The sequence below is a fragment of the Paroedura picta genome, chromosome 3 (genome assembly GCF_049243985.1).
Source record: "Paroedura picta isolate Pp20150507F chromosome 3, Ppicta_v3.0, whole genome shotgun sequence".
Classification (NCBI taxonomy): Eukaryota; Metazoa; Chordata; class Lepidosauria; order Squamata; family Gekkonidae; genus Paroedura; species Paroedura picta.
In genome coordinates this window covers 73,437,731-73,450,233 of record NC_135371.1, presented here as the reverse complement: position 1 = coordinate 73,450,233, position 12,503 = coordinate 73,437,731, and the positions used below count along the sequence as shown (strand labels likewise).

Below are 12,503 nucleotides of genomic sequence, written 5' to 3'. Positions count from 1 at the left end.
TCTGGCTTCTAAGTTTTTGAGGTGAGTCCTAAAGTCAAAGAAAATTTGTCACGGTCTGCATTATTTGATAATACGTGGCAAACTGCATCTTCATTCTACCACCTGCTGGACTCACAGAACTGGTGAGCTTTCTTCAAACCCTTTTAAACTATGATAAACAAGCAGTAGATACCAGCTGAGCAGCCTGTCATTAATATTGCTGCAATACTCATCAACTGGCCCATCAAGATTAAGAGAGTAGGCATATGAAGCTGTCATATGACCATGCAACTTCTGCTGCTGGAGAAACCAGTAAAGAAATATAGGGCCTGTAACTCAAAACAGAAATGAGAAGACACCTAGGTGCACACTCAACTATCCTTTAATTATTGATATAGCTGATAAAATGATAGCTGTAACTTAAGCATTTAACCTTCCAGCACGGTCACCAATATTGAATGATTTACCTGTGTGAGAATGATAATTATTTTAGTTACTAGGAGCCAAGCCGATTGCATTCAGGAATATAATGGGCGCTAGATTGGGTGTGGTGTGGTGGAAGAACTCTGTGGATGGCCTCTCCCGCCCCCCAGGACCTGGAAAGCCTGCTGTTAGGGAACTCACTGGCAGGGGCAGCTCTCACACAGCAGGGAACTGCAGACACTGAGAGAAATGGGAGGAGGAGGAGGTGGTCAGCGGTGGGGGATGGAAGGCTATTAGCTGGCTGCTGGACAGACAGGCAAGCCGGTTGGAGAAGGAAGCACTCAGGGGCGGGACAGCCACCCTGAGCGCGTGTCAAGCGCTGAGTAGCACTTAAGCCATGAGACACGCTCCCCCTCCAAGGCCTTACCAGAAATATATTATGTGGAACATATAAGTTATGTAGCCACAGTCTAGGTAGGAGACATGTAGATGCATGCATATTTAAACAGTATTTGTCCAAAATACTCAAGGTCTGCATAGAAATCACATTTTTTTCTTGGAAGCCATTACCCTCATGTCCGTGCCTATTGTTGTTAGTTGCAAAGTCATGTCCGATCCATCACGACGCTGTCCTCTACCATTCCCCGGAGTCCATTTAAGCTCGCACCAACTGCTTCAGTGACTCCATCCAGCCACCTCATTCTCTGTCGTCCCCTTCTTTTTCCCTCGATCACTCCCAGCATTAGGTTCTTCTCCCGGGAGTCCTTCCTCCTCATGTGGTGGCCAAAGTATTTGAGTTTCATCTTCAGGATCTGGCCTTCTATAAGGAGCAGTGAGGGCTGATCTCCTCTAGGACTGACCGGTTTGTTCGCCTTGCAGTCCATGGGACTCACAAGAGTCTTCTCCAGGACCAGAATTCAAAAGCCTCAATTCTTTGACACTCAGCCTTCCTTATGGTCCAACTTTCACAGCCATACATTGCAACTGGGAATACCATAGCCTTGACTAGACGCCCTTTTGTTGGTAGGGTGATGTCTCTGCTTTTTAGGATGCTGTCTAGATTTGCCATAGCTTTCCTCCCCAGGAGATAAGCGTCTTTTAATTTCTTTGCTGCAGTCCCCATCTGCAGTGATCTTGGAGCCCAGGAAAATAAAATCTGTCACTATCTCCATTTCTTCCCCATCTATTTGCCAGGAAAAGCTACTGTAGGTCAGCCAATAATACTCTTGCATGAGTGAGTAAGGATTCCACCTCACCTTTTCTACTTCCACAGTTTGGTAGACTGAGCATGAAGCAGGCAGCACATGAGGGAAGTAACTTAGATAGTGCCTCAGAAATCAAAGTCAAACAAACAAAACATAGTTAAAGCAAAGTGTTATTCAAAAGGTACCCAGATACGTCTTTTACAACAACAACAAGCCTTTGATAGCATATAAAAGTACCATATAAGAAGGGAAAGTGCAAAAGGATCCAAAGCTGAGAGTGAGCTAAGATTGGCCAGGGAAGCCCATTGTAACAAGAAAAGATTTTTCAGTTATGTGAGGAGCAAACGTAAAGTAAAGGAGGCAATAGGCCCACTGTTGGGTGCGGATGGACAAACTCTAACGGAAGATGCAGAGAAAGCAGAAAGGCTTAGTGCCTACTTTACATCTGTTTTTCCCCACAGGTCAAAATGTTTAGGCACATCTAGAGATGGCCATAGCCAAAGGATAGTGTCTGGGTGGCAGGTTAACATGGATAGAGAGGTTGTCGAGAGGCATTTAGCTGCACTGGATGAGTTCAAATCCCCTGGGCCGGATGAAATGCACCCGAGAGTGCTCAAAGAACTTTCCAGAGAACTTGCACAGCCCTTGTCCATCATCTTCGGGACCTCTTTGAGGACTGGAGATGTCCCGGAGGACTGGAAGAGAGCAAATGTTATTCCGATCTTCAAAAAAGGGAGGAAGGATGACCCGGGAAACTACAGACCAGTGAGTCTGACCTCTGTTGTGGGGAAGATAATGGAGCAGATATTAAAGGGAACGATCTGCAAAGATTTGGAGGACAATTTGGTGATCCAAGGAAGTCAGCATGGATTTGTCTCCAACAGGTCCTGCCAGACCAACCTGGTTTCCTTTTTTGACCAAGTAACAGGTTTGCTGGATCGGGGAAATTCAGTTGATGTCATTTACTTGGATTTTAGTAAAGCTTTTGACAAGGTTCCCCATGATGTTCTGATGGATAAGTTGAAGTACTGCAATCTGGATTTTCAGATAGTTAAGTGGATAGGGAATTGGTTAGAGAACCGCACTCAAAGAGTTATTGTCAATGGTGTTTCATCAGACTGGAGAGAGGTGAGTAGCGGGGTACCTCAGGGTTCGGTGCTCGGCCCGGTACTTTTTAACATATTGATTAATGATCTAGATGAGGGGGTGGAGGGACTACTCATCAAGTTTGCAGATGACACCAAATTGGGAGGACTGGCAAATACTCCGGAAAATAGAGACAGAGTTCAACGAGATCTGAACACAATGGAAAAATGGGTACAGAGGAGAGCGACGAAGATGATCTGGGGCCAAGGGACCAAGCCCTATGAAGATAGGTTGAGGGACTTGGGAATGTTCAGCCTGGAGAAAAGGAGGTTGAGAGGGGACATGATAGCCCTCTTTAAGTATTTGAAAGGTTGTCACTTGGAGGAGGGCAGGATGCTGTTTCTGTTGGCTGCAGAGGAGAGGACACGCAGTAATGGGTTTAAACTTCAAGTACAACGATATAGGTGATATCAGGAAAACAATTTTCACGGTCAGAGTCGTTCAGCAGTGGAATAGGCTGCCTAAGGAGGTGGTGAGCTCCCCCTCACTGGCAGTCTTCAAGCAAAAGTTGGATACACACTTTTCTTGGATGCTTTAGGATGCTTAGGACTGATCCTGCGTTGAGCAGGGGGTTGGACTAGATGCTAGTGAGAATAAAGGCAAAGATCATGCTTTAGACATAATACATTCACGATTTCTTATGGCAAGATATAAAAACTTTGCAACTGGTTCAAATATATCAGGGTTCTGGGATGTCAAAAGAAACTCAGATAAGCAATTGTGTAATAAAATTTTATAATATAAACCAGCTGTCCTCAACCCCCAGTATAGAGACCATTACCAGTCTGTAGATCAGTTGGTACCAGGCTGCGGTGGCTCCTTGTCTTCCTTCCCACCTGGTGCCTTGGGGGCTGCCCTGCCACTCTGCCGCCAGCTCACCTTTGGTGCTCTCTGGCAGCCACCATGGCTGAGGCTCCCTCTCAGCGTGGCACTGCTTAGCTGCTGCTGGTAGTGCCCCCCCCAGTGGGCAGCGGGAAGTCAGGGGCACCGGCAGGAAAGCAAGTGGAGCAGGGGCTCAGGCGGCGACATCTGTCAGCAAAAGACTACCCCACCCCCCCCAGGCCTCAGTAAAATTGTCAAGCGTTTACCAGTCCCCGGTTGGGGACCACTGATATAGACTACAAAACAGAATAGTTCCAGGTTCTTCCAACTTAAAATTTACATGGTATTAGATATCCCTTTCCTTAGATACGGACTGTTTTTCCCGCAGCAGGCATCAGATCTCCTGTTTTACAATTGAAGGGGCTCCTTAGGATCCAAAGTGCTTTTTTCGGCCAATCAGAAAGTAAGGTGCTCATTCAAGCTTCCCACCAAGGGAAGATATGAGCAATAAGCTATTAGGATCATAGGGTTCATTGCACATGAGGTGTGGAAGAGAAATATCAGAGAAAAGGAAGTTCTACCCTGATATCTGTTGGGTTACCAGTTGTCGGGACATTTTGACCAATGGCTGGGTGTGACATCAGGAACACTTTTGTATTTTGGTCACCTATGTACATTAAAGATATTTTAGATATTTATACTCACTTTTCTTAATGGGGATCCAAAGTGGCTTATGACATTATTATCAGTTTCTCCATTGTATCTCCACAACAGCACATGAGGTAAGATGGGCTAAGAACAAGTGACCAACCCAACATCACCTAGCAAGGCTCCTCAGCAGTGTCAAGATCAGAACTAGGTTTTCCCAGAGTCTCACTAACCACTACAACATACTGACACAGAAAGAGATGAGGGGGACAAAACTTTTTTTTAAAGCAGCAGAATCAGCTATTACTAAAGGGTCAGTAGTAATTAAGAGCAGCTGCTTCTAAACTGGAGAGCCAGGTTTGTTTCCTTACTCCTTCACATGCAGCCAGCTGGGTGACCTTGGGCTAGTCACGGTCCTGTCATTGTCACAGAGCAGTTTCTCTCAGAGCTCTCTCAGCCTCATCTACCTCATAGGGTGTCACACAATCATAGAATCATAGAGTTGGAAGGGGCCATACAGGCCATCTAGTCCAACCCCCTGCTCAACCCCTGCTCAGTAAGGAAAAATGAAAAAAATAACCAGAGGTAGACATTAAGTTTGCAGGAAAATGTTTTTCACAGCTGCACTTCATATCAGACATCAGTGTGTGCATTTGCTAGAGCACTATACTGGTGGTTCGCTGGTGAGAACAACACGGAAAATGTATTTGGTCCCAGTAAGGTTAATACTTTTCCAGTCAAATTTCATTATTGCCAGATGATCTAAATTTCAGAGAAACATGCGTTAAAATAAAACACAAACATTTCTGGAATTCAGGACAACTACTTCCATGATCAACAGCCTCTTGTGGCACAGAGTAGTAAGGCAGCAGAAATGTTTTCTGGAAGCTCAGCCCATGAGGCTGGGAGTTCAATCCCAGCAGCCGGCTCAAGGTTGACTCAGCCTTCCATCCTTCCGTGGTCAGTAAAATGAGTACCCAGCTTGCTGGGTGGGGTAAACGGTAATGACTGGGGAAGGCACTGGCAAACCATCCTGTATTGAGTCTGCCATGAAAACGCTAGAGGGCCTCACCCCAAGGGTCAGACATGACCTGGTGCTTGCACAGGGGATACCTTTACCTTATAGCTTTGAAACTGTACCTATTTAAAAAACAGCTTACTGAAATCAAAGGTTATATTTGTTCTAATGCTGAAAGTTTAAAATTAACTTTCAAGATGGTAATTTAGCACTAAAAGACACATTCCAATCGCATTGCTGCAGTTGCACTTCACAAAATAGACAGTACCTCAGTCTAAATTTGGCATTTTGACATGAATTATTTCTAAACTCCACTCTATGAAATCCCCTTCATTAGAAACAGGAGGGATAAAGTGAAAGATGTAAAATTCTTTTCTCTGTATAGCAACAGAGCTATATAAATTGATGGACTGCAGCCGTATATACTTGCATATAAGCCAACCCACATATAAGCCGTTGCACTCAAGTTTACAACAAAATCTGGGCAAACATTGACTTGCATATAAGCCAAGGGTGAGAAATGCTCCATCATCACAGGCTCTCCCATCCAGCCTCCTCCCCCAACAAATGCAGAAAAGTCAAGAGGATGAATAGCTGCTGGTTTTTGTACCCCACTTTTCACTAACCAAAAGAGTCTCAAAGCGGCTTACAATTGCCTTTCCTTCCTCTCTTGATGCCAGACATCCTGAAAGAACACTGATCTGTGAGAACAGCTCTGGCAGGAGAACCAAACAGTGCCCCCCAGCCAAGCAAACCAGATCAGAACAGAAACCCACAGAAACCAAAAGTGATTAAGTGATTGGAAGAAGTGATTAAGAAGAGGAAGAAGTGAAGGCAAAAGGGGAAAAAGATCAGAGTCCCTCAGTCAAACCGTTGATGTCTTACAATCTGCCAGAGCAATGATTGGCTGGCTGGAGCAGGCTTTTATTTCAATTATACTGTATATACCCACGTATAAGCTGAGAAGGGCTTCAGTGTGAAAAAAGGTGCTGAAAAACAAGGCTTATACGCAAGTATATAGGGCACTTTATGCCACCCTTTGAAAGGAATGACATGCAATGCAGGGGTTGTTTTAAAAATAATTCTGTTTACTATGAAATTATACAGCTTGATTCAGTTCAATTCAAACTTTATTACAATCGCCAGTTTGATTCTAAGTTTAATGAAACTCATTGCCATGTTAATAGCAACTGGGCTGCACCCAAGGAACATTAGCCTTTTTTACTCTATACAGTTTGTACCAAAATTACAGATTAAATTGTCATATTAAAAATTGGTAAAATATTATTTTCCAATATAAAGCATATAATAGAAATAATATTTTATACACCTGCCAGGGTAAAATAAAGTGGTAGTGGAAAGTGCCATCAAGTCAGAGCCAACCTCTGGCAACACCCTAGGGTTTTCAAAGCAAATCACTAAAAGAAGAGGCTTGCCATTGCCTACCTTTGTGTAGTAACCCTAGACTTCCTTGGTGGTCTTCCATCCAAATACTAACCAAAGCCAACTGTACATAGGTTCTGAGATCTATTGAAATCAGACTAGACCAAGTCATTCAGGCCAGGGCAAAATAAAGTAGCAAGTATTAAAAATACCAAAAGATGCATCCATTTCTTCAACCACATCTAGAAAAAGCCAATTTAGGATAATCTGATCAATGCTTTTAGTGGCAGCTGCTACTGGGAAGCACTTTAATTTCCAGGGCCTGAAAGTTAGTTGGGATAAGAAGTACATATTGTGTTGAATATAACAGGATGCTGGCCAAGCACAGAATAATTACAAAGCAAAACTAAGTTGCAAAATACAGTTGTATTTGCTGGGAATTATTACACACAAAGAGTTTTAAATAACCACATGTAGAATGATTTCAAAACAAGTTAGACATTAAAATCTCACTTTGTAAAGAACACACACACTTAAAAATTGTTTCTCTGGTTTTATCTGGCTCAATTTTAAAATTGAGCTTGATAAAACCAGGGAAATAACTTTTATCAATATATTTTCAACCTCATAACTTCCTTAAATGTATATAACAATCTAGTAATTTATAGGAGCCAATAGTATATAAGTACTATGCAGAGGTTTAGCGTTCATGTAGGTGTACAATTAAGCAAGCTTTTTCAAGCCAAGACTTATGTATATGAATGCATTGTTGTGTCCCTACACTTTCTACTGAGTTATTTCACAGTATACTCTGTATATACTCAGAGTATATAATCTGTATATTATTCCTTGCTTTAGGGTCTTCTGTATATACCAGTGCCATTCAAGTTCTTACAATCTGTATAACCACTGTAATTCATTCTTCTGACATGCAACACAGATCTCAATGTCATCTCATCTGACAACAGTCTTGCACTGTTTGTGGCACGTGGTTTGTTGTTGGAGGCTTAGTGTCAATGACAAACAAACAGCACCTTTATGAAATATTTTATTTATAAAATTTTATTTATAAAATTTTATTTATAAAATATTTCTGAATTTGTGTACACCACTCACTAACGGAACACATTATTGGTTGTATTCAAGCAAGACTTACCATTGTAAAATATTTTTCCCAATTAGAAATGTTGTTGTTGTTAGGTGCGAAGTTGTGTTCGACCTATCACGACCCCATGGACAATGATCCTCCAGGCCTTCCTGTCCTCTACCATTCCCCGGAGTCCATTTAAGTTTGCACCTACTGCTTCAGTGACTCCATCCAGCCACCTCATTCTCTGTCGTCCCCTTCTTCTTTTGTCCTCGATCGCTCCCAGAATTAGGCTCTTCTCCAGGGAGTCCTTCCTTCTCATGAGGTGGCCAATGTATTTGAGTTTCATCTTCAGGATCTGGCCTTCTAAGGAGCAGTCAGGGCTGATCTCTTCTAGGACTGACCAGTTTGTTTGCCTTGCAGTCCAAGGGACTCGCAAGAGTCTTCTCCAGCACCAGAGTTCAAAAGCCTCAATTCTTTGACGCTCGGCCTTCCTTATGGTCTAATGTTCTAGTCTTCTAGTTAAGAGAAATTTTCCAAAAGGGAAGCTGTGACCCTTGACATGCTTGTACTACCCAGTGTTCATTAATACTTAGCAATACTTGGTTTTGCACCAACTTTTACCTTCTGTCTCAATGAGAAGGTCTGACAATGGACAAAATTTACTGCTCAAGACTACAAAACCAGGTTTTACTGTATTTCTTGCTCTGGCACAACAATTGTATAAAATCATCATGTAATCTTAGAAAGTTTCAATTCTTAAAACATCGGGATACCAATGCATCAAAATACAGGATAGCTTCTAAGTCTTGCTCCTTCGGTGGCTTTTAGTCAAGTGCATTGTGCAGGGGGTTCGACTAGATGACCCTCGAGATCCCTTCCAAATCTATGATACTATTAATGTTACCAGACGGCATTATAGCCCAAAGATGGTACTTAACTTACATCACTACATCAGTAGTGAGTAATTATATGCAAAAGGTATATAGCCTTGCTCAACAACAGCAAAAAAAATCAGCTGTACTTCTTACTTTACAGTAAACCACAGAGAAGAATGACTTTGATAATACAAGGGGTTGGTGGTAGGGAGACAATGCTTCAGGTTTTTCCCATTTCTAGAACGGATAGCAAACTCACACCCCTGAAAATGAATGTTCCTGAGAATCACAGGAAAACATCCTGCTGTAAAAAAACAAGTCTGACAATTCAAATGAACTGTGGTTTCAGGTAAAGAAGACTTATTCTTCTCCAGAAGGCTGGGCGGTGCGAGATAATGTATGCCCATCCCACATATTTTTTTCTGCCTGAGTTGTTAAGTAATAGAAAAGCTTATCTACAGGGACACTATTGGCTCAGAACCAGAGTTATGACATACAGGTTCCTCTCCCAAGGTATTAAGTTGTTTTACTTCCTGCACAAAGTTTCTCTTATGTACTCCAACAAAGGCTTAGCCCTATAATGATAGGGCAGTTTTGCTGTAGGTGCACGGCAATGTATCCTAGGATTTTCTATCATGATCACTTACTGCAGGAAGGCAGACTTGTGGAGAGGAGCCCTGAGGTTGTGTCAACCCAGCAGCAAGCACAGTCAAGCAATGATCTACCACCAAAGGCTGCGTTTACATACTTGGGCAGGAGAACAGCAAAATTAAACTAGACAGAGAAGAGTAAGAGTTAAGGGAAAGTTACAGATCAACAGGAGGCACCTAACAAGAACGAGATGGTTGTGCACACACACACACACATTACACGGAATTCAATCGTCTTTAGTATCAAGGAGCAGTCACTATGTAATTGAAATGAGGGGAGAGGAGGAAGAGAGAGTTAAGCCAAAGGCCAAAGTCTCACAAAAATGAATCACCATGGCAGGAGAATGGCATACGTTTCAGTTACAGTAGGGTGAAACCTAAGACACGTCAAGCAGGATCGCAATCTATAATGCGGGAAGAGGGACTAGCAGGCTGTACGAGCTAGTACGAGAAAAGGCTACTAACCTTATAGGGGAAGAAAGGACGGGGTTTCTTGCTAAGGGGACCGAATGTAGGAAAGGAAGGGATGACAACAAGTGACTATTAAGTCAGTAGTTACAGCGGGGCGGTGGAGGGTAATGGAGGGGGGCGAGTATTTGAGGGGTAGGACGTCGGGAAACGCTTAGGCGCAGGGCAGGGTAGGGAGGGGGAGTACTGTGGTAAGAGTTCAGTGAGAGAGGCGAGGAGGAGGAGGAGAGAAGGCACCCAGATTTCCACAGACGTCCCCTCCCCCCAATACTCACGCCTTGTCCACCAGCTCACGGACTTTCCACATATTGAGCATGGCAGCCGTGGTGGCGGCGGAGGCACCGAGGGATTCCCGGTCTCCCCCTCCAGGAACTCAGCGAAGCGCTCTTCAGCCGCGGCACCACCACGCCAGGCCCCGTCGAGCCTCGCCACCTCCTCAGCTTCCCCAACGGCACAGAAAGAAACGCGATTCCGCCTCCGGAAACTGGTAGCGCGTGGCCGCAAGGCCTGCTGGGACAAGAAGTCTCTCCGCAACTCTTCTGGAACTGGCCTTGTCCGCGGCGTTCGATCCCTGGGTATCTTGGGAGATGTAGTTTTCTTTAAGGTTTTTGCGGGACGGCGAAGCATACGGTTAAGGGCCGCCTTCGGCCTCCCCTCTACTGCATGAGTTGCTATGACTTGAAGTTTTGGGGGGGTTGCTTTTTAAAGGAAGCTCGACTTTGACTGATCTGAATTATTTTTTACTACAGGCATGCAGGCGCTGACTGGGTTGCGGCGAAACGGCAGACTTTTCAAGAACCATTTCAAAGCTTGGTTTGCTGCGGTTGCCTTTAGTGACTGCTGTGTGGGAAGAAAGAAGGGTGATCGTTCCAGAAATATATTTTCGTTTCTAAAAGTTTTTTTTTTAGGTTAAAGTTTGTATGAAGTTTGTTTGCCCATCCCATAAACACGAAAAACGGCATCTGAATTCTAAAAATAAGCGTCCTATCATAATTTCAGCATAAAAGTACAAAAATAGGAATTATAGATAAGATTGTTGTTGTTAGGTGCGAAGTCGTGTCCGACCCATCACGACCCCATGGACAATGATCCTCCAGGCCTTCCTGTCCTCTACCATTCCCCGGAGTCAATTTAAGCTCACACCAACTGCTTCAAAAACTCAGGGATCCAGCCACCTCATTCTCTATCGTCCCCTTCTTCTTTTGCCCTCTAACGCATTAGGCTCTTCTCCAGGGAGTCCTTCCTTCTCATGAGGTGGCCAAAGTATTTGAGTTTCGTCTTCAGGATCTGGCCTTCTAAGGAGCAGTCAGGGCTGATCTCCTCTAGGACTGACCGGTTTGTTTGCCTTGCAGTCCATGGGACTCGCAAGAGTCTTCTCCAGCGCCAGAGTTCAAAAGCCTCAATTCTTTGACACTCGGCCTTCCTTATGGTCCAACTTTCACAGCCATACATTGCAACTGGGAATACCATAGCCTTGACTAAATGCACTTTTGTTGGCAGGGTGATGTCTCTGCTTTTTAGGATGTTGTCTAGATTTGCCATAGCTTTCCTCCCCAGGAGCAAGCGTCTTTTAATTTCTTTGCTGCAGTCCCCATCTGCAGTGATCTTGGAGCCCAGGAAAATAAAATCTATTTTTATCACTATCTCAATTTCTTCCCCATCTATTTGCCAGGAATTGAGAGGGCCGGATGCCATGATCTTTGTTTTCTTGATGTTGAGTTTCAAGCCAACTTTTGCACTCTCCTCCTTCACCCGCATCAACAGGCTCTTTAGTTCCTCTTCACTTTCTGCCATTAGAGTGGTATCATCTGCATATCTGAGGTTGTTGATATTTCTCCCTGCAATCTTTATCCCAATTTGTGACCGCTCTAATCCCGCCTTTCTCATGATGTGCTCTGCATACAAGTTAAATAGGCAAGGCGACAGTATACAGCCTTGCCGAACGCCTTTCTCAATTTTGAACCAATCAGTGATTCCATGTTCAGTTCTCACTGTTGCTTCTTGACCTGCATATGTTTCTCAAGAGACAAATAAGATGCTCTGGTATTCCCATCTCTTTAAGAACTTGCCACAATTTGTTGTGCTCCACACAATCAAAGACTTTAGCATAGTCAATGGAGCAGAAGTAGATGTTCTTCTGGAACTCCCTAGCTTTCTCCATGATCCAGCGTATTGGCAATTTGATCTCTAGTTCCTCTGCCTCTTCGAAATCCTGCCTGTACTTCTGGAAGTTCTCGGTCCACATATTGCTGGATCCTAGATTGTAGGATCTTGAGCATAACTTTGTTAGCATGAGAAATGAGTGCAATGGTGCGGTAATTTGAACATTCTTTGGCATTGCCCTTCTTTGGGATTGGAATGTAAACTGACCTTTTCCAATCCTGTGGCATTGTTGAGGTTTCCAAATTTGCTGGCATATTGAGTGTAGCACTTTTACTGCATTGTCTTTTAAGATTTTGAATAATTCAACTGGAATGCTGTCACCACCACTAGCTTTATTGTTGCTCAGACTTCCTAAGGCCCATTTGACTTCACATTCTAGGATGTCTGGCTCCAGGTCAGTAACTACGCTTTTGTGGTTATCAGGGATGTTAAGCTCGCTCTTGTATAGTTCTTCTGTATAATTTTGCCACCTTTTCTTAATCTCTTCTGCTTCTGTGAGGTCCCTACCATTTTGGTCCCTTATCATACCCAACTTTGCATGAAACGTTCTGTTCATATCTCCAATTTTCTTGAAAAGATCTCTGGTCCTCCCCATTCTATTGTTTTCTTCTATTTGTTTGCACTGTTCATTTA

At 43.6% G+C, this 12,503-nt stretch overlaps 1 protein-coding gene across 2 annotated transcripts in view; it reads right to left on the bottom strand.

The window, feature by feature from the left end:
* Window positions 1–10,220, bottom strand: part of CLINT1 (clathrin interactor 1) — a 107,901-nt gene extending 97,681 nt beyond the window's left edge. For both annotated transcript variants that reach the window (XM_077326395.1, XM_077326396.1), the window contains exon 1: window positions 9,983–10,220. In XM_077326395.1, coding sequence (XP_077182510.1) covers window positions 9,983–10,023 — 41 coding nt within the window. In that variant the 5' untranslated portion in view covers window positions 10,024–10,220. The remainder of the gene's footprint in view (window positions 1–9,982) is intronic.
* Between the last annotated feature and the right edge of the window lie 2,283 nt (window positions 10,221–12,503).